Source organism: Aspergillus tanneri, assembly GCF_003426965.1.
Source record: "Aspergillus tanneri strain NIH1004 chromosome Unknown AapTan_1_pilon_pilon_pilon, whole genome shotgun sequence".
NCBI classification, from domain to species: Eukaryota; Fungi; Ascomycota; class Eurotiomycetes; order Eurotiales; family Aspergillaceae; genus Aspergillus; species Aspergillus tanneri.
The window spans coordinates 755,804-777,017 of record NW_022984628.1 but is presented as its reverse complement, the minus strand read 5'-3'; the positions used below and the strand labels follow the sequence as shown (position 1 = coordinate 777,017).

At 44.3% G+C, this 21,214-nt stretch overlaps 7 protein-coding genes across 7 annotated transcripts; 5 read left to right on the top strand and 2 right to left on the bottom strand.

Annotated features, from left to right (window-relative positions):
- Positions 1 to 111: 111 nt before the first annotated feature.
- ATNIH1004_002299 (uncharacterized protein) lies at positions 112 to 1,447 on the bottom strand (the record flags this gene model as incomplete). Its single annotated transcript, XM_033566994.1, has 3 exons — positions 112 to 924; positions 979 to 1,113; positions 1,169 to 1,447. The coding sequence occupies 3 exons, from the start codon at positions 1,445 to 1,447 to the stop codon at positions 112 to 114; spliced, it is 1,227 nt and encodes a 408-aa protein (XP_033428989.1).
- Positions 1,448 to 5,428: 3,981 nt separating this feature from the next.
- ATNIH1004_002298 (uncharacterized protein) lies at positions 5,429 to 7,055 on the top strand (the record flags this gene model as incomplete). Its single annotated transcript, XM_033566993.1, has 2 exons — positions 5,429 to 5,679; positions 6,752 to 7,055. The coding sequence occupies 2 exons, from the start codon at positions 5,429 to 5,431 to the stop codon at positions 7,053 to 7,055; spliced, it is 555 nt and encodes a 184-aa protein (XP_033428988.1).
- A 1,281-nt stretch (positions 7,056 to 8,336) lies between these two features.
- On the top strand, positions 8,337 to 8,888 carry ATNIH1004_002297 (uncharacterized protein; the record flags this gene model as incomplete). The annotated part of the gene is made up of 1 exon (XM_033566992.1): positions 8,337 to 8,888. One exon carries the CDS (start codon positions 8,337 to 8,339, stop codon positions 8,886 to 8,888), a length of 552 nt encoding a protein of 183 aa, XP_033428987.1.
- A 436-nt stretch (positions 8,889 to 9,324) lies between these two features.
- On the bottom strand, positions 9,325 to 11,670 carry ATNIH1004_002296 (transketolase family protein; the record flags this gene model as incomplete). The annotated part of the gene is made up of 5 exons (XM_033566991.1): positions 9,325 to 10,059; positions 10,112 to 10,273; positions 10,328 to 10,960; positions 11,011 to 11,491; positions 11,540 to 11,670. The coding sequence occupies 5 exons, from the start codon at positions 11,668 to 11,670 to the stop codon at positions 9,325 to 9,327; spliced, it is 2,142 nt and encodes a 713-aa protein (XP_033428986.1).
- Positions 11,671 to 12,261: 591 nt separating this feature from the next.
- On the top strand, positions 12,262 to 13,271 carry ATNIH1004_002295 (oxidoreductase, short chain dehydrogenase/reductase family; the record flags this gene model as incomplete). The annotated part of the gene is made up of 3 exons (XM_033566990.1): positions 12,262 to 12,831; positions 12,905 to 13,018; positions 13,071 to 13,271. 3 exons carry the CDS (start codon positions 12,262 to 12,264, stop codon positions 13,269 to 13,271), a joined length of 885 nt encoding a protein of 294 aa, XP_033428985.1.
- Positions 13,272 to 14,362: 1,091 nt separating this feature from the next.
- Positions 14,363 to 15,554, top strand: ATNIH1004_002294 (uncharacterized protein; the record flags this gene model as incomplete). Its single annotated transcript, XM_033566989.1, has 3 exons — positions 14,363 to 14,830; positions 14,880 to 15,174; positions 15,235 to 15,554. The coding sequence occupies 3 exons, from the start codon at positions 14,363 to 14,365 to the stop codon at positions 15,552 to 15,554; spliced, it is 1,083 nt and encodes a 360-aa protein (XP_033428984.1).
- Positions 15,555 to 18,468: 2,914 nt separating this feature from the next.
- Positions 18,469 to 20,222, top strand: CNDP2_1 (Metallopeptidase M20; the record flags this gene model as incomplete). Its single annotated transcript, XM_033566988.1, has 5 exons — positions 18,469 to 18,500; positions 18,561 to 18,592; positions 18,656 to 18,714; positions 18,786 to 19,906; positions 20,027 to 20,222. 5 exons carry the CDS (start codon positions 18,469 to 18,471, stop codon positions 20,220 to 20,222), a joined length of 1,440 nt encoding a protein of 479 aa, XP_033428983.1.
- Between the last annotated feature and the right edge of the window lie 992 nt (positions 20,223 to 21,214).

Sequence of the window (21,214 nt, the reverse complement as noted above, 5' to 3'; positions counted from 1 at the left end):
AGTACTCTAAAGTTAGTACGATAAAATCATAGACATGTACACGTTTCCATAGTTATTGTTTCATATCTTGACAGTCCCAATATAGATGCAAGTCCGCGACATAGAACTAATTCATAATATAGCAGAATCCTGTGAAGTAAGTATCAACGACGGGTCTACCCTTCTGACAAGAAACGAGGGCACTGCATTCCCAACCATAGCTCCTGCCAGCAGTTCCAGTTGATTCTTAGTCTCAAGCGGGCAATTCCACATTTTCAGAATGTGATTGGTTACCTCGAGGCACCAATTTTTCATACAGCAGGCAAACTCACGTTCTTCATTCCTAGCCTGTCTCTTTTCGAGTCGCTGCCAAGCTCCAAATGTGATTTTCAGAATTTTCACAATATGCAGAGCTGCGAAGGGAAGTGGTTTATCTGAGTTTAGTGCATACTCAACAGACATGGCCACGCCTTTTGCTACTTCCAAGTCTTCACTTTCCACGGAAGATATATCGAAGACGCTGGCGAGTGGAGTAATCGTACTGAGCGTTTGAATTATCCCACATAGCAGAATCCGACTAGCGAAGTAACGTGTCACAAGTTCAAACACATGTACTGACTTGAAATGGTAGCTTTCCTGTACAAAGGGTAGAACACGCACGCAGCTTGTCAGGATCACTTTAGTCTCTTCCTGCAATATATGATCCATCCATGGCTGGCAATTATTTTGATAAAGACGCTTCGCTAGTGAAACTGCTTCTGTGGCTTTGGCAGGGCGTGTATGACTTAGTCGGATGAAATCAACCAAGCGAGGTATTTGTATAAAATTCGCCATTACAGCCATCGATACAAGCTGGAAGGAAGGTGCATGAGGCTCCGACAATGGTACTAGCCAGGAAGCGTCGTCAAACTTGGAATATTCCCCCCTAAGTGTTGATATCACAACCTACATATTAGGGTTAAGTCTTCCCTTTCCATTTCGTTTTAGATTAAGACGTACCTCCTCATAGTATATGGATTCAAGGATCTTCCTCCCTGCTTCAGTGTCTGATCCTCCGAGTCGACTATGGGTCATCATCTTCGAAAGCTCCAGGACATGTAATACAAATGTGTAAGTGCCCAATCCACGGAATGTCTGCCTACCTGTCAGTCGACTGGTGACTGGACTTGAGTTGGGGGGGACCATATACCTCAGCAGACAGATGAAGTCTAACACTTAGGAGAAGGTCAGAAAAGGCTTCTGAGGACGGCCATTCGCAAGCTTTGACAGCACGCCGGAGACTGTGAAGAGCCCTCGTACTAGAGACGCAGGTCCTTTTCTCGTTGGTTACATTCGCGTAGAGGTGAGACTTGAAGCTGTCTAGGACATATATGACCCCAAGATCCAGGGCAGCGCTGGATCCGACACGGGATGGGATTAGATCCATCCAAGTCCCGAAGTTCTGTGGGTTATCCATTCCATATGTCATCGCCCCGATGGCCGCTATCCATCGAGCGGCCAGGGATGTCTCGCGTGAGGGGGGTACTGTTGGTGGTATTATTGAGTTATTTAGGTATCTTTCAGGTTTTCTGCATGAACCATGGAGTAAGCGACCGATGCCTGTATTTTCTACATCTTTAAAAGTGGTTGAAAAATCCTTTGTGGGAGCCTGATCGCAACCACCGATCCTCGGAGGGAGGAAACTAATGTTATGGTGTCTGTAAGTGCAGTGTCTATTTTTTGTTCTGCAGCTGCCACACTTTGGTTTGGCTTCGTCACACTGAAGAAATAGGTGTAAGCAATGGATGAATTCATATCGAAGGTGAAACGGGAGCGCACTTTGACTTTGCGTATTCTACACGTGCTGCATTTCCCCCATTGCGTCATTGCGCGGACATGTCTCTTCCGTTCTATTTAGAGTGGCTCGAAATCTGCGAGCTATTCCGAGTGCTATGACAGGCGGCGTCTGGTGCAGTTCTGAAAGGCAAGGGGTACCTGGAGGAGTGAGCCAATCCGAAGGCTCCAGGTGCTAATTTTGAATAATCACCTGCTGAGCGTAGCACACAGTGTAGGTGAATTCGTCTCGGCCAATAATGATGCGGGCCTAAGTGGAACTGAACTCTCTCGAGGCTCAACATAATTAGATCGAATCCCGAGGAACGAAAGACTAGATAAAAACATAAATAGGGAGGTTCTGCATAATATAATTAATAAAAAGTAAATTTATAGACTAGAGCAAAATACAGGTGAGAACTACAGGTACCTTTATGAGAGAATACCTCCCCTTTTTTTTCTTTTTGGTGCAAGTCCCAATACTTAATGTTCCCTCTGCAGGAAGCAGCATGGGCATTCAGATGAAGTTGATAAATCTGTATGGAAACAGGCGAATTATTTTTACATTTCACTTTCTCCATGGACATGTAGATACTGGCGGTTAGCTACCAGTATCATTATATCCATGGATAGCTGTCCACAGACTCTATCTAAACTCACTGCCAAGGGATTCACGCATCTACCTCATCTTTGACAAACGAGAGCTTCCCGACTATGTCTACTTGCCAAGCACACGACATATCGAAGCAATGCAGCAACATGCAGAAGAGAACAAGCTCAAATAGAATTCCATAACAGATCCCCCGCTGTCCAGTGGTTGGCCCGAAAAGGAGGGATGGGGAGGAATGCCAAAGGCGGACCGGAAGCGGAAGGAGGCGCCACGGTCGCAGCTGGTTGGCTGTATATGCTTATATCAGCCAGGCCCATTAGCGCTTTTTCGGTCACATGACCCACAATGGCAACCAGGCCCTTTAAAACCACTAGTATTCCCCATGAAATCAATGTTTCTTACTTTTTTATTCTGTGGTTGGCTACTAACAACAAAAGTACTTTTTAAGCACTTTGTAAACAAAGATCAACATGGCCTCTCCATATTTACCTGAGTCTGAAGTCTGTAACCGAAAGTAATAATGTTGCTAAAAGTCTTAGAGTGCTTAGTAACTGCCTATTAAATACTTTATATTAATTATATATTTTTCTAGGCTGTTGTTCCTACTCGGCTTACAGCATTTCACGAAGGAGCTCTAGCTGCAACAGAGTTCACCTATACTGAATGCTTACCAGATTACCCTCGTACAAGCCCTTCTGGTACTGTTATGTGATTGATTACCAAAATCAGACCAATCCACCAGAAAATGCTCGGGAAATTCTTGATGATGTAAGTATAGTACTATTAAAATACTTATTAAGCACTAACCAAGCACTTTAGATCCAATATTCAAAACACCAGATCTTTCGTAAAAAGATCCACTGCAGCTTTCTTAAAACCCAGGTTTTAAAGATTAAACTTCGTTGTACAGGAGTAAAAGTCTGCCAATATTTAAAGCCTGAGTTGCAGAGTCTTGTACATTCCTCATTTGATGATAGCATTCGTGATATAATGTTTCCAGCGCAACAGGTAGTAAATTAGTCATCCCTGGGATAACAGTAATTTCGGGCCTGGTCAAGTTTGTGGGTCATGTGATCAAAACTACACTAGTGGGCCCGGCAGCTTTTTCTGCCGGGCCTGGCCGAACTGGGTCCTGTGCTTATATAGTGACAAAACTATCGCAGCTTGGATGCGACGGATTATGTTAGTGTTACTGGCTACTCGAGTAACACTGGTAGTAGGCGAAGCCTTCAACGCAGACACTTTTCCTAGTTTGACATTTATAGTGGATTAGAGAAATACTGATAAATACATCGTACTCTGAACATTTCCCCAAAGTTCAGCCAAATTCACAGCGCTGTAGTAATGGTCTCTGCTGACTTGCAGAAATTTAAATTACTTTCGCAGTGGGTACGCCCGAAGTTATTATTAACCTATATGAATAAATATCGTGCTTTGTGGGGTTTAATACTAATTCTTATACTCACTTAGCTTTTGTTTCAATGATGTTTGCAGCAAGCACCAATACAACATTGAATCTCAATGTCACAAGCAATACCGCTTGTGACGAACTTAAACCCTGGAGGGCAATGATCGCAGTTGTTTTTTTTGTGTCCATAGTTCTCTATCTCGTAGCAACCGCTGGCCATAGCATTGCTAAACAGCATTGCACTGGCAAGGGAGAACACAAGATTTTTGAGTTGCATTGCTGTGTATATTCGGGGAAACGGTCAAGACTGATGATGGTTAGGGGATAATTAAGAAGTATTGGTGATAAGAGTTAAGTTCCGGGTACACTTCAAAGTGCTATAAGTAGTCGTCGGCCCAGCATTCTGAGTAAGTTGACGTTGCATAATTTTCGACGGCCAAATGCTGTTTGCGGAATGAGACAGACTTGAAAAATGTACGGGTCGACGTAGAGGTTGCAATCCACTAAGCCCACTAGAGACTGCTCCGACAGTTTACATATAATAATTATTGCATTTTATATAATTCTAGAGTATTGAATACTATTCAAACCTTCCTCCCATCTTCATTTAAGTTATTAATAATGTCCTAAGTAGTTTGCGGTCGACTATATGGCTCGTATGCCACGAAGATTGGGTACACCCCTGCGTCGTACTTGGGATGCTTAGTCCCCAGTAAGAGTAGAGTAAATTCTATGAAACGGTGACACAATAAAAGAATTTGCTTCCGCAACCTTTAGGTAAGTAGAAATATTAGAGCAGAGATATGTTCTCACTCTCTTCTTCGGGAATTTCCGGGTTTGTACTGCCGGGAGGCATTAAATGATTCCTGTAGCAAGGTACTGTTGTATTCAGAGGAAGATTGGTTTTTCTTGTTATTCTCATCTGTACATGGGATTCTATATGCATGATAAACATCACATTAGAATTGTTGGAAATAAATGTGATTCTATACGAAATAAATTGTGTAGACGAAGCACTACAATTTACTCGATCGAGTTCTCAATCCACAAAACCAAGAACGGTGCTGATAGTTTGACCGAGGTCCTCTTGCGGGTATCTGAACTTCGAGTACAAAAGTTATCTAACACTAAGAGCCACTCTCGTGGCAGCGATAAAGAAGTGATCTGCGCCTTGGGGGTTATGCTTACCTAAAACGCGCGGAGTTTAACCCTGGATGATCCAATTCCCTGTACTCTGCTCCGTTTTCTTACCTACGAAATGGGCATTATGGTCAACGATATAGCGTGTCTGGCGGGAATTTCGTGGTCAATCTGAGTTACCAATGTTGATCCCTATCCCTTTCCGGTGGTTAATACTGTCTCCACTGATACGTCTACGATATAATAGCCTTATTTCGACGACGTTGGCCGCCATTCATCAGTCCACATGAGCCTTATAGCCTTCCGTCTAGTAATTTTAGCGGCAACCAGGTCTCCAACTCGAGCCATAGACCAATAGAGACAGTTCTAATGTTAAGCTTGGGCATCTTGGGGCCTATGCGCAACTTATCAGCACCCTAGGAAGGCTGGAAAGTGTAGGACGGGCCAACCGGCTCTTGTTGCTGCGGCAACAGAACAGGATGTCCGTTAAGCAGTGTCTTGAGAGAAAGAAGCATAGGGTTGCAACGCTTAAGCAAAACGAAGAGGAGTTAGCTTGCAAAAACGAGGAACAGAAGACAGAGTTTAGCCATCTAGGCGAGAAGGTACTCTGGCTCAAGCAGGATGTCTGGGGAGTATCCATTGTGGAGATGCTGGTTCCTCTGCATCTGTGTTACGAAGGCCAGTCGAGTGGTGGCCAGAGCTTGACCAGCGTCGCCCATGTTAAATTGATGTAACAGACACATACACTGTCTGAGATTATGTGAAAATTGGCGATGAAGGTTATGTGTCAAATAGCCACTAGGTTTAGTCAGGCGTTAGCCTTCATAAAACACTATTATGGCATCATATTTCCCAACTTGAATGTTTCAATTGAATGAAACTCATCGCCATGCTTAAGTTATTTCTCTTCCATAGCGTAGTAGAGAACCTAAATTTAATTATTATATTGGTACTAATGTATATCCTTAATATACGATGCTTTTTAGCCCGAAAGGTCATAGGAAATCCATTTCTTTAGTTTGTCGGGAAACGCTCTTTTTTCCGAGGGGTGCTGCAAATTCCCCATCTGGGACACACGCAGCATTACACTTTTTGCTCAGTGAACGACCCAATTGCTCCAAAATCTCCAGTCCCACGCCACCACCAGAGCGGCCTACGTGGCGGCTTGTCCAGCAGATCCAGAAAGGTCTTCGAAGCGACAATGAAAGCAGGGCAAATTGAATCATCAATGGCCCAGCAACTGTAAGCACTTCGCATTGCGCCTGCCCGGGAAATTTTTAATTTTGCACCTGTTGTGGATGAATCCATGTCGTGCGCGTCTGATACCAGCACAAAATCATAATCTTGTTTTGAGGACGGCCGTCATTGGGTGCAACAGGAAAAGGATCTGGATGAATCTCAGATCCAAAACGAAAGCAAGAAAGAAATACGAACAACTTGAAACGCTGGGTTTAGGAGCTTTGAAATCGGTTCGAATCTATGACATTCCCCGCGTGTTCGATAGCAAAACCATACTGACCTAAGAGTAGGTTTACACGATCACCAGATGGTGACAGTGCATCGATGCGGCATCCATTTGCAGATATATTGGAATTATTGGGCCTTGGAGAGAGAGGAAAAAGTGCCGTGGGGCTCGGGAAGGCAGAGAAGAATAGGAGACTGGGGTGACTCCCTCCGGATAGGACTCGGCAGGGCTGCCTGTGCTGTTAGGCTTTGGGGGAAGGATGAATGGCAAGGAGTCACGGGACAGTGATACAGGGGCAGTTTGCCCGCTGTATGCGATTATGCGACTTGATATACAGTGTGGATATGGATGGAGTTATGCAACTGTGCCATACCTATCCACCCCTCTCGACAGAGGCGGGCGGCCGGCTCTGGATTGAGAGTCAGGCGTCAGGGCTACATGTGGAGTTCGGGAGTGGAGAGGAGCGTGGAGGATGGAACGCATATCAGAACTACGGCGCGTTTCGCTGTGGGGTGGACCTGTGGACCACCAAGGACATTGTTCCGTGGGAGAACCGGGTAGGGTTTGGAAGCCTGGTGCAGAACGGCGCGGCACCGCGACGACCACCGAAGTGGCAGGTCTTGCGCCGTAGCTCTGTCTGATTATAATAATGACTAGATCTGGACTCTTAAAACTATGGAGATTATATCTTATATAGTCTACAAATCTAAGCTATATATACTTAGTATACGTAGGAATATAGACACTGGCCCCCCACGTAACTGCCCGACTCTTGAGATGACGTGGAAAGACCTGTGAAACATAATCCGGCCTTAAAGCTACAGCTTAGGTGTATTGGATGTAGAACTGGGCACGACTAGTAGCTTTATGAATATTCTGTTGAGATAAGCCGGATACGAGAGAAGAGAAGCTATTGTGGAAAAAATATCTGACTATATTCAACTAAGCTGAACATTGAAGATTCAAAATTGATGATTAGAATTACAAGCTATCTAGAGGCTATTTTGACCCATATTTATAGACATCGCTTGAGCCATTCTGGACTACACGGAATCTTGTAGGGTTCCACCGCCACCTTCCTAATTAGGAAGCTAAGTAGCCATCAACACAACCAATTTCGTGGCTTGAAGCCCTTAGTTGATGTTTTCGGATAGCTGCGAAGTCGTGAAAATGACGCAGAGGTGCTCAGGGTTTTGGGGGCAAACCGATCGCCCACCTTCTGATCGATATTCTTGACATAAAGTACGTACATTCATGCAACTGCTTGGCTCAACCATTATCTAAGGAACATATCGGCAAGAGTCTCAGTGTAATTAGATAAGGCATTCGTATTGATAGATCAGCCATTGTTTCTAAGTAACGAAGAGCAGAAAATTAGAAGATCAACAACCAAAGGGCCAGAATATTAATAACCCTCCAACCTTTTGCGTCTCTTATATGATGATGCAACATGTTATGATCATTTGTCCAGGGGAAGGAATGGTGGGCAGAAGAACACTATACCAGCTGCACGCTAGTAGGCTACGTGTGTGTAGATGTTATAGTGTTCTTCTGTACCCTTTCCCCCTGAATGATACAGTGATCCTGCCGAGATCGCTTCAGTTCTCAATCACGATTCAGGGAGATGAAGTGAGCGTTCGAGTGCTAGGGGTTATCGGATCCTGAATGCTAGCTTGCAGTGACAAAAAATGCGGTGAGAAAACCACGTGACCGAGCGACTAAAGAGGCCCACCGGCCTTCCCTTTGTTTCCCTACTTGTTTCAATTCACCACATCACAGGTCAAAAGATTAAGCAATCTAGTTACCTACTTTGGTTCATCTTGAGATCAGGTGAGTTCGATTCTGCCACCGTAGTAATTGAAAATGATGTCTGATGCTGTGATCTTACCAAAGTGGTCCATCTGTCATCTGGAAAAATCATTATGGGGGAGATCGGGGAATTTTGGAGAGATGTGAAAGAGGCTCGGAAGAGAAGAGAGAAAGAAAACCCCCCACGCCGTCGCTGCTGGGACTGGATGATCGTGTCGGGCACCTGTCACTATGCTAAAAATCGCTCATCGTTTAAGGAATATCGTCGGGTGGGTCAAAAGGTTCCAAATGGATTATTTAAAGATGGGCCGGAAACCTATATCGCCGGTGTAGGGACTGTGGAGTTGAACGTGCGCACAAACCCGAAGAAAGGATCTCGTACCCGGACTCTCGTGTTGGAAAATGTTCTGCATGTTCCGGATGCTATCTGTAATGGTTTTTGCTTTGCGAAGTATCATGCCACTCATGGCGGGATGGCGAGCCTTGACTCAGTTTGGAAAGGAACTGATAAACAAGGTTCTCCTCTTTGGTATGGACAGCCCTTCCGTGGGCTCGAGAAGCTGGTTCTAGCTGGAAATCCGCAGGGAGAATCTTATCTCGACGACGGGCCGAAATTTCTCAGCATGTATGTTGATAAAACCAAACTTGAAAACATCCTGTCGTGAGGCTGGCCACCTTATCACACTCCCATTTCTACCTGGGTTAATTTGTTATGTTCACACAATGTTCAGCTGGTTTTAGTCTACCTTGAAGCTTCCCTCGAGGTCAGAGAGAATAGGCAATGTTATTCATGTTCGCCTCTAGAGCCTGCTTGCTGAACCTCTAGGACCTCTATATCTAGCGTTTCTGCTCTGTTGTTAACCTTACGATACCGTAAAGTCCTCTGCAACCACTGAATTGCCTCCTTGTCTGACACCAAATCACCAATACCCTTGAGCAATATTTCGACCACGCTTCCAGCTCGTGAGCGAAGATCTTCTAACAGTGTGGAAAATAGCATCTGTGCTACCCACCAATTTTTTTTCCGCCATCGATAGAGCCTTACGAGCTATTGTAAATAATTATTAAAAATACTAATAAAATTAAACCAATCAAATCTTTTTAGTAACTATTATAGTTATTCAAGTCCCGGAATTCATCCCTCAAGCACTCAATCCCATCTTGTCGAAGCTCCTCAACTAGCTTCGCCACTTTCTGTGCAATAATCTGCTCATCAAACCCAAAGTACTTGTACGCAGCTGGTCCAGGAAGAGAGTGTCCGAAAGTCGTCATGGAATATCCCGCATCGGCATATCGTTCCCACCCGTTCACCGTATAGGCCTCGATGACCACCTTTGGAATGCCAGATCTATACCGTAGCACTCCTCGTTTATATTCGATACTCTGTTGCTCGAAGATCCGCTGACAGGGAAAGCTCACGATACGGGTTTTGATGCCAAACTGGTCCCGAAGTACCTGACGGGTCTGGACAGCGAAGACCATCTCTGCGCCAACTCCGATCAAAGTCACGTCGGCGTGCTCTTCTTCTAGAAAGACGTACGCACCACGCTGTACGCCGTCTCGGGACGAGTACTGTGGGTATTGCTCCAAGTTCTGTCGTGATAGTGAGATAATCGTGGGTGTAGAGGTTGCCTGCAGTGCAGCGATGAATGCACCGGCTGTTTCTTCGCTGTCGCAGGGTCGAATGTATAGAAGATTTGGCATCGCACGATACAATGATGCGAGAGCAACTGGCTGGTGGGTAGGGCCGTCTTCTCCCGTGCCGATTGAGTCATGGGTAGCTATGTGAATCTGCTGGTGTTGGAGTGCGCCCATCCGGATACCTGGAGCGGCATACTATTTGATTATTAGCAGTGGGATGGCGGGGGAATACGAGGTTGATTCTTACAATGTAGAACATAAAGAAAGTAGATGTGATAGGGAGAATTGTGCCTTTGTTGAATGCAGCCAATCCGTTCGATATGGATGCCATGGCATGTTCTCTGATACCCCAGTGGATATAACGTCCAGTATAATCTCCATTAATCCCACAAGTTGTTTTTAGATCCGGCTATAAAAAGGATGTTGGTTAATGTGCAATGAATTTTGCCAGAATATGACTCACATGCTGAAAATCTACCTTGTCTTTCCAGGCCATGTTCACAGAAGGCGTGAGATCCGCCGTTCCAACCAGAATATTCTGCAGTTTCGATGCCAACGGGTTGCAACAGAGTCCGGCTGATTTTCTGGACGGTGTAGGAGTAGTTGGGAATTGGTCCTTGGATGGAATGAGTTTTGTCCAGTCTTCGGTCATTTTGCCTGCCATTCTCAACTGAAACTCCTTGTGAAGCTCAGGATACTCCTTCGAGTAATCTTCCAGTAGTTGACCCCAGCTCTCTTCTAACTCCTGACCTTTTTCTTTTGTGTCAGAAAAGAAATCGTACACCTCGCCCGGTACTGCGAAGTGCTCATCGGGGTTCATCCCGAATTTCTTCTTGATGTTTGCCACGTCTTCCGGTCCGAATGCCGCTCCGTGAGCTGTCGCATTCCCAGCTGCTTTGCTACCAATACCAATTACGGTATGTATATTAATGAATGTAGGCTTGTCGGTGCTCGATCGAGCATGTTCAAGGGCTGTCGTGATTCCTTCGACATCGTAACAGTCGTTTTCGACTTCAAGGACGTCCCAACCACAGGCTCTCATTTTGGCATTGATATCTTCCGAATTGCACAAGTCGACACTGCCATCACAGGTGACCTAGACCTGTTAGCTGTCTGTGGTAGTCCCTGGATTAATTAGGTGCATACCCGATTATTATCATAGATGACGACCAGGTTATTCAGCCTCCAATGTCCAGCAAGTTGTATCGCCTCCATGGCAACACCCTCTTGAAGACAGGCGTCTCCAATCATACACCAAGTCATATTATTCACGATAGGAAATCCAGGCTTATTGTACTGAGCTCCGAGATGTTTCGTCGCCATCGCCAGCCCAACCGCATTGGCGACGCCTTGTCCAAGCGGCCCGGTTGTCACTTCGATTCCCTCATTCTCAATCTCCGGGTGCCCAGGACAGATCGAGTCCGCCCGATTCGAATGGTATGACATTAACTGGTCCATTGTCATCGCAGCGTATCCTGTTAGATGTAAGAAAGTATACTGAAAGAGACAGGTGTGGCCGTTTGAAAGCACGAAGCGATCTCGATTGAAGTATTCAGGATTGGTAGGGGAGAATTTCATGGTGTAGTTCCAGAGTGCGATGCCTATTGCGGTCATTCCCATTGCACCGCTGGTAGTAAGTTAGCTCAAGTTTTAGTGCTTTCATTGGGTTGTTTACCCTGGATGTCCGCCTTTGAATTGTTCGCACAGGTCTGCTATCAGGCATCGGATCGTCCCCAGAGCTAGATCAACTTTCTTCTCTTTCGACAGTTCGCGGCCAGGAGTACACTGATGATCTGAGGAAGACATGTAAAAGCCTATTTAGGTTGTATTGCTATACAAGTGAAATTGGATCTAGTAATCGTGTAGAGGAAACTGAAGACTTCTTTGACTTCTCCCTGAATTCACTCCCCTTATATTTTGATCAGCGATTATACCGTCTTCTCATAGCTTGTCTTAGGGGAAGCCCACGGGGCAATGCATCTATACGCGGAAAATTGCCTATTAGGGCTGAAAGTCGTGGAGCGGCTCGGAATTCCTTTTTTGGAAACAGGAAAGTTGAGGCGCACCGAGTTTCACATCTCCAACTTTCTCGCCTCCGTATCCCATTTTTGTTTTTGGGGCATTTGGAAGAGTAGCAGTCGAGTCTCAAGGTATAACCGCTATATCGAGTCCATAATGAAGCGAGTCTACCTTGTACTGAAAATTACCATCTATCCCGATTTTGGAAAGTGAAATAAGTTGACTGCATGTTCAGCGCCCATCTCTGATTCTCAATGAATTTAAGATTATTTCTTCGGGCTGTATTATCTACTGTCGCTCTTGAACCTCACTATCGTTTTCTGCTATCCATTTTGCTCCCTGCTTAAAAACAACAACAATAGTAAAAAATCATACGGCATGACTCCCTCCACTATCGAAGAGACGCTGGAATCGAAGCCTCGTCTCAACGTAGCAGAACAATCTGATCACCTTCCCCCCTCAGTCCCGGATCTTCTTCTCCTACGGGGAAAAACAATAGCGATCACTGGAGGCGGCCGAGGCCTGGGAATGGCTTTTGCATTTGCGGTCGTCGAGTCAGGCGGCCACGTAGCCTGTCTCGATATTCTACTCTCTCCATCGGAACCAGAATGGTCTAACCTCCTCGATATGTGTAAGAAATCCGGTGTAACAGTCACATATAATAGATGCGACATCACCAACGAGACTGAACTTACCAAGATCCTTGAAAACATCGCGCAAGTCGCCGATGATAAGGACGCTCCATTTTCCGGAATCGTGGCATGCGCGGGGATTCAGCAGAAGGTTCCAGCCCTGGAATATGATCCCCAGGATTTCGAGCGGATTTTACGTGTCAATGTGACGGGGGCTTTTCTTACTGCGAAGCGAGCGGCGAGGATTTTGGTTGAAAGGAAGAGAGGTGGTAGTATTGTGTTGATTGCGAGTATGTCTGGTCAGATTGCAAATAGAGTATGTTTGATTCCCTTTCTCTCTGAATGGCATGGTTTATGATCATTGGTCGTCGGTTGCTGATGATTACTAGGGACTTACATGCACGGCGTATAATACTAGGAAGTCGGCAGTTCATCAGATGTGTCGGTCTCTCGCACAAGAATGGGGTCAATATGGGATTCGCATCAACACTCTCTCGCCGGGTGTAAGATGAACCCACTGTCTTTCCTTTGTAGCAAAATGCTGACCTCTGCTAGTATATTAGAACCGAGATGACGAAGGAACTCATCGCCGCAGAGCCAGAGGTAGAGAAGACCTGGATGGCGGGTGCGCTCTTGGAAAGACTTGCGACTCCGGATGAATTCAAGGCACCGGCTGTTTTCCTCCTTTCAGAAGGGAGCTCTTTCATGACGGGGGCGGATTTGAGGGTTGATGGAGGTCATTGTGCCTCTGCATAGTTAGGAACATATAGGACGCGTATCTGAAGGGATTTATATAGAATTGACCTAATTTACTCGTCGATTATTTATTATTCTATCAATCCCCAACATGGAATTAATTTTGCGAGGCACTCGTGAATAAATTCTAATAACTAACACTTGTTCAACGAACCGACCTAAAGAGTAGAAATACATAGACTTTACGACGGTCAGTGGCAAGGGCATTTTGTATCGAAGACCAAGAACTGTAAAACATAGTAGTCGCCATTATATGAAGGCATATTCATATCTGAGAATGAACGAGTCTGCCTACGACTATCTCACGCTATCGCTTAGACATTTCTCTATGGTAAATTGAAACCGCAAGACAATATTGAGTCAGAGTATGCTGTCTGGTGGGACGTCCGATCTTTTTGCGCTTAGGGATGCCGTTTCAGGCAATTCACCACGGCTTGTTTAGCTCCAGGGTGGGGCGCCGGAGGTATGGGCAATTGTATCGCACGATGGGTCCGGGGAAATTCGTGGAGAGATAAAGTCCATTGAAATATATAATGACTAGCACCTACGGTAGCATCGTTAAAAATTGACTAGTTAGCGCTCTAGGAAGAACACCTTGCGATTATCGTTCGTACCTATCCTGGCTGCTCATGATGACCTTGGTTGGAAGACCCTTGAATTGGGCCATTACGGCTACTGCCGGTTCCGGTTTTCTTCTCTTTGTATATGATCAAGGTGTCATATCTGGTCTCTTGACAGGTGCTGCGTTTACTCGCATCTTCCAGAAATTGATACCACCAGCATCGCTAGGGGTAGTTCTTCCCTCCAGGGAACAGTTGTCGCCATTTACGAGATCGGCTGTTTCTTCGGTGCCATAATTTGCATGCTCGTTGGAGAACGGCTTGGTCGTCGACATTGTATCATGGTTGGATGCGTTGTTCTGAGTATTGGCGCTGCTCTTCAGGCTGCTGCTTTCGGTATCCCCCAGCTCATCCTTGGTCGTATCGTTGCTGGTTTAGGCAACGGAATAAACACGAGTACCATTCGTTAGTAGCTAACTGCCTAATGATTATGGATACTAACATCTGGAAGCGGTTTGGCATTCCGAATTAATGAAGCCCACGAGCCGTGGAAAAGGTCTATGTATTGAACTCGCCATCAATATCTTTGGGGTTGCGCTTTCCTACTGGGTCGATTATGGCATGAGCTACGTCCAAAACGAGGCTCAGTTTCGCTTCCCCCTTGCTCTTCAGATCCTGTTTGCCATCGCTACCTTTGGTGGCGTGTACCGTCTTCCAGAATCCCCTAGATGGCTTGTTGCCCATGATCGGAACGAGGAGGCAAGACAAATCCTGTGGTCTACTCAGAACAATGCTAAGACCATTGATATGAACGATCCCAGTATATCTCGCAACTTGGATGAGATCCAGTCGGCAGTAACACAGGAACGCGAGGCTGCTACCGGAGGGAGCTTTAAAACGATTTTGAAAAACGGAGAGCAGAGATTACTCTACCGAACGCTGCTGGGTGTTGGCGGACAATTAATGCAACAGCTTTCGGGTATTAATCTGATCACATATGTATCTCTCATTGCTTCCTTTGAATGACTCGTAAATTGATATCATGCAGTATGCTCCGGTTATTTTCCAGAAATCCGTCGGAATGTCTCACAACCTCTCCCTTCTCCTTGCTGGGTTTAACGGAATCGCGTTCTTCTTTTCATCATTGGTTCCGATCTGGATTATTGATCGACCGGGACGTAGGAAACTGATGCTCTTCGCCGCGGCTGGCCAATGTGCTTGTATGGCCGTTCTTGCGGGGACGGTGTCGGAGGGAAGCAAAATCGCGGGCATCTTTGTCATAGTCAAGCTATTCTTGTTTAACTTCTTCTTTGCAGTTGGACTATTAGCGATCCCATGGCTGTGTAAGTCTATCCCCTTGTTTTTTATTATTGCTGTCCTCCATGCTGATTGAATGTACTCAGTGCCCGCGGAATACGCCCCTCTGACTAAACGAACCCGTGCTGCGGCGCTCGCTACGGCATCGAATTGGATCTTTACCTTCCTCGTTGTAGAGATCACCCCAGTGAGCATCAATAGCATCGGATGGCGCACATATATCTATTTCAGCGTCTTTAACTTTTTCTTTCTGCCTCTGATTTACTTCTTCTATCCAGAGACACAGCATCTGTCTCTGGAGGATATCGATGGACTATTCACTGGTAAGAAGGTTCAACTTCATTTGAAACCTGTCCATGATGTTGAAGGGAGAGATGAGGGTGAAAAGTTGGAGGGGCACAGATGATTGAAATGCCTTGATCCTTCTGGATTTTCTGGATATATGATTATGTTTCGTTATTGCCTTACTGATAACTGTATGATAATCTTGTAATATGAGGGATTGCATTAAGAATAGTCTAATGTAGTATTCGCTGGTATCACTAATTGAAGTGGCTTATTTGCATCTTCACTACGCATGGTTGACACTACAGAAGTGTTTATCACTATAACTAGGTTGTAATCTCAAATGGCTTTGGAATATAGCAGACTAGTCTCTTTCGAGCAGAATCAGTAAATTCAGATATCTCCGTGATTACCAGAAGTAAAACAAATTAATACTAATTGGCGGTTAATATATATAAAATTACTTATTAACTTTTATCATATGTAAGATAAACTCCCACTATCTCAGAATAAACCATATAAATCTAGGAGATGAATTGCTCTTACGATACAACCTTTATATCTTTACTTTTTATATTCCTTTAGGTGAAGATTTATAAATTGAATGGGAACTGATATCTATTAGCTTTTGACTAGTATCTTTGCTTCTTTCTCCTCTTCTTTCTTCTCTGCCACATCTCTCCCTCCCATCTCTCTTTCCATCTATTCAATGAAGTTCCACCGGACTAAAAAGAGTAACAGCCCTGCCTAGCCTAGATAAATCTTCTGATGTATTGACATATCGACACCTCTCTCTCCCCTCAAGTTTTTCATCTCAATACCTCCAATCATTCCCCATCACGTCGCCTGAGTCAGCGGCAATATGAACCTCTTGTTCTTCTACTTTGATATCTCCTCTTGATTGCTTCTGAATTCTATCGACCTACCTCTTTTGTACGAGTCTACTCCATGGACAATCACATTATGATTGTTGGGTCAGGCGAGAGGTTGAGCTGTGTTATGTTTTTTCACTCACGACCAAACCAGTAGATGAATGACATCCAGTCGTTCTTGGGATCTCCCTACAGGCTTGTCTCCTTGTTGTACAGTTGTTCACGTAGAAAGTATACACTGCTCCAGCAGACTGTGGGGTATTCATGAACTGTCATAGTAGTCGAGCCAATGAACAGGAGGAAAGCCAAGATAATTCTATGTTGGAATTGCCCGACTCGATTGGAGTTAGAAGTCCTCTAACCGACGGCTGCTCCAAAACCGAGTAAAAGACAAGAATCCTCCGGAGTAGTTTATCTCCTTAAGATGACACTTTCGGCACCCAGTCTCAGCAATTTATCACAGAAGCGCACGTAATCATCTAAGGACTCGATGCTTTCACTACTATTTCATTCACACTCCATTCATGGGTTCGTGGTTGTCGAATTCGCCTCATTGAACTTACTGAAACCCTCCTCACAGCGGTGGATAATGTCCTTGAGATCGACAACAAGGGGCTCTTGTAGATGGTACGCACCTGGCAAAGTCAACGTGATGAATTTGTTGAGATGAAAATGATATAGTAGAAAGATAACTGTATTGAAGTTCGGTTTCTCGGTTCGTCCACGATGAATGGGGTAGGTAGGTGATCTACTGTTTCGAAAATGTTCGGGACTTAACTATAGCCAATCCTTAATATCTACCATGTTACAGTAGTCTTAGTTTCTATCCACTGTATGTTGGTGTATGGTATAGTCAATATTATGACGTTTCGCTTGACAGCTAAGAGATGTTAGAATCAGCGGATGTTGTATCTAGGAGTCATGTGGGGAAAGTTTTGCGTGGATGTATTTGCAACATCGATCCATGAAAGAGCCACGATTTTCCCAACTTTCTGGTACAGAGAACGGAACTTCAGTTGAACTGTTCCTGTTAATGATGGGACCCAAATAACATGTCCCGTGGTTTGTCTACAAACTGTACAGGCAAGTCCTGAACGCCTTCTATGGAGAACAGCGATCTAAAACGCAGAAAGTATCTGAATTTATTGTAGTGACGTTAAGACAAGAGGATACCACAACTTGCTCCGCTCATACGAGGTGAAGGCAAATTGGGGGCATTCTTGGCAGGACATCCGATTTACTATGTAACATGCCAATTAGCACATTATCACTTGTGGATGCTACAGGCACAGTAGAATGAGCGCACAACACAGAGTTAGAGCATATAGAGTCCAAAACATAATGGACTCTCTGCGCTATAACCAACCAAATTCTCCTTTTCGTAGACACCGAGAGACAGAAGGATGCATAAGACGAGAAAACTCTCTTATTGCAAAGATATTACAAGACTCGAATGGAGCTCCATTCGATCCCTCTAGTAATTATGCAGTTGCATCTCGGGAAAGGACAATTTTAGGGCTCTTTTGTGTGTACAATTGAGTGCATGTATATAACTACCAATTGGCTGTTTTATCATTTATCTTGGTACTAGTAGCTATTCTCCATATTTAACATAGCACCATAACACTATTAATCAAAGGTGAGTCAATCAGAGCAATATTCCTACCAACCAGTTAAAATGGACTCTGCTTTGTTTAATGAGCCTTCCTATTTCTATATTGATATCCCTGCCCTTGATGACGGCTGCATTACGTTAGGCATGATTCATTACTCTATATGCATTAGGATGTGGAGTAATCCGGAATGGATTTGTGTCTGAAACCGGAGATGTCTTAGCCACAGTGTCCTGTCGATGGAAACGGCGATGATTCATTGAATAGTTGCATGTAGAAGATAGAAAATAGTGGAATACGTAACATTATACTATTAATGATGTCACCGGCCATGGAATAAATGTAAAGAAAGGTTTTCTTGCTGCAAACAGCTTCGTCGATTCTCTGTGGACGTACAGAAAATGGCTATATGAACCTGACACCTGATATCATCTGCAAGTCATTCGGTCCTGTTCCACGACTCACTTCTCTGCTATACATATACGTTGTTAGTGCTTAGACGCCTTCGCTAATTTGCTTCAAGAGACTACAAGCAATATTTAACTCTACAATGTGTGCCCAAATGGAAAAATTCTTTGATCAGTATGTGAACTGTTTAACAACGCTAACTATCAACTAACTGCTTTCTAATACACGCTATAGGGTCGACAAACTAGGTCCGGACTTTAAAACCCGTATGCTACCAACCTGCTGTTGAAATTACAGTGCATCAAGCTGATAGCTATCCACATTTGTAGGGCTGTCAGACGCTATCCAACTAGAATCAGTCGTCACCAAAGTTGAAGAGAAAAAGGAAGTGAGCTTACTATTTATGATCCGATTTACATTTCGTTTTGATCTCTAAAATCTTGTTACCCTTCACGATAGATGGCCGAGTCTCTTAAGAAACAGCTCTCCGAGTTCGGAGCGAATGCGCAGTTATATGATCCCAAAGACGGTCTACCTCCTATAGTATATGCTCACTATAACACAGATCAGCATGATACAAAGAAGACAATCCTCGTTTATGGACATTACGATGTTCAGCCTGCTGGGGATGGTTGGTCTCCTGACATTCCACCGTTCCAACTGACGGAAGGCGAACGGAAAGACAAAAAGCCATGTTATTTTGGACGGGGCAGCACTGACGACAAGAGCCCAGTTCTAGCCTGGCTGAATATGCTTCAGGCACATAAAGCAGCCAGGGTGGCAGTTCCTGTTAACATCCGCTTCTTATTTGAGGGGATGGAAGAGTCCGGTTCCAAGGGGCTACCGAATTTCATAAAGAATACCGACGAAGGCAAAGCGCTTTTTGCAAATGTCGATGCTGCGTGTATTTCGGACAACTACTGGCTGGGGGCGGGAAAGCCATGTCTGACTTACGGACTTCGAGGCATTGCCTATTTCAAAGCGACTGTAACTGCTCGTCAGAATCCGCTTCATAGCGGAATCTACGGTGGAACAGTTTATGAGCCTTTAACGGACCTGATAACTCTGCTTTCGAAGCTAGTGGACAATAAAGGGAACATAAAAGTTCCTGGAATGCTAGATGACGTTCCGCCTGTGACGGAGGAGGAGAAAAAGGGGTATGAATGTATCGACTTCCAAATGAGCGATCTTGAAGCCGCGATTGGGAACAAGAGCTATATATACGATGATCGTATAGAGACTCTGCAGCACAGGTGGAGATGGCCATCTCTCTCTATTCACGGAATTTTTGGAGCCGATTCAAGCGCTGAGTCAACAACTGCAATCGCCCCGGAAGTGACAGCAAAATTTTCTATTCGAACAGTGCCAAATATGAAAACTGATAAGATAAAGAACCAGGTAACTAAGTACCTGACAGAGGAATTCAAAAAATTGAACAGCAAAAGTCAACTTACGATTGATATGACGGAAAATGGTGAATACTGGGTTACTGACTCAAAGCATAAAAATTTTGAAGCGGGCAAGCAGGCCACGCAGACGATTTGGGGGGTCAGACCGGACTTAACTCGGGAGGGTGGAAGGTGAGCAAAGTCTTATATCCATGAATTCTTATTTGATGCACCCACTCCACATCCTGTTCTAATTATATTTCTACTTACAATTCATGCCTTCCACTTGACAATCTTCTAACCAAGCAATAGTATCCCTGTAGCATTGGATATCCAGGAAGGTTTGGGAAAGGACAGCCAGGGCAACCAGAAGAGCCTCATGTTGCTCCCCATCGGAACAGCCCTTGATGGAGCCCATGGTCCCGACGAAAACATTCCTATTAAAAACTATACCAAGGGAACCAAGCTCCTGGGTGCGTATCTTCATCATTTTGCAAATGCAAACTGATGTAGAAATGATACTTTTCTCCATTATCCTCTGAAATAAGAATAATATCATCGTTCAATACCTTCTTTGAGGAAGTTGACCACAGAATGTATTTTCAAGTACAAAGTTTCTTCCAGTCAATTCGTACACGTTCGGAATAACGCTCTTATACAAAAGATACTTAATATTAATCCAACTTTTAATCACTATTTTTAACCAATCCAAGCGTGCCAAAATAACATATATGAACAAGCCAGATCTAGTTATCAATCATCAACAAAAACTTTCGAACTAAAGACAGCTAAACATGTCTAATTGTCACAGAAAAGATGCACCTCATCCATCAAGTAAGAAAGGCGTTCTGATATTTTCTCATATAACTCTGGGGCCTAACTTCAGATTTACTTACATAATCTCCTATTTCATCAGCTCCATACAGGGCATTGTAATAAATTTACGTGAGTAAGAATTGTAACCTGATACACAGGACAGAGAACAAGGCACTTCGAAGTCGACTGATAAAACACCTGCAGTATTTCTTCAATTAATGGAAAAGGATGCATATATTAAGAATCAGATATTTCACGATCTCATATCTCGCAGTGTGGGTTGAGTAGAATTCAGACGTGATCCCACAGGAATAAAAGGCAACTAGACCTCCTAAATTCAGACAACAAGAACAGTACTTGCATTCGGCTAAAATTTCTATGGGCCACCAGCAGTATATATCTCACATAGGCAGTTCATATCTTTGGCAGATCTCCAAGTCAGTTAACAAGCTAATGTATAAAACTGACTTCAAGTCAATTTGTATTTTACAGGAGACGACAAGATTCTGAATCCTGATTCAACTACGCTTTGTCCACATTCAATAACGGGTCTCTTAACTCAAGATCTATTTCCTGAACAGGCTCTCAGTCATTCACATACCGTGCCCAGATCTAGTTTGTCTATTTTAATGGTTCTCTATCACATCAAGCTAAGTGCACAAACGCAAACAGATAAGAGATGGA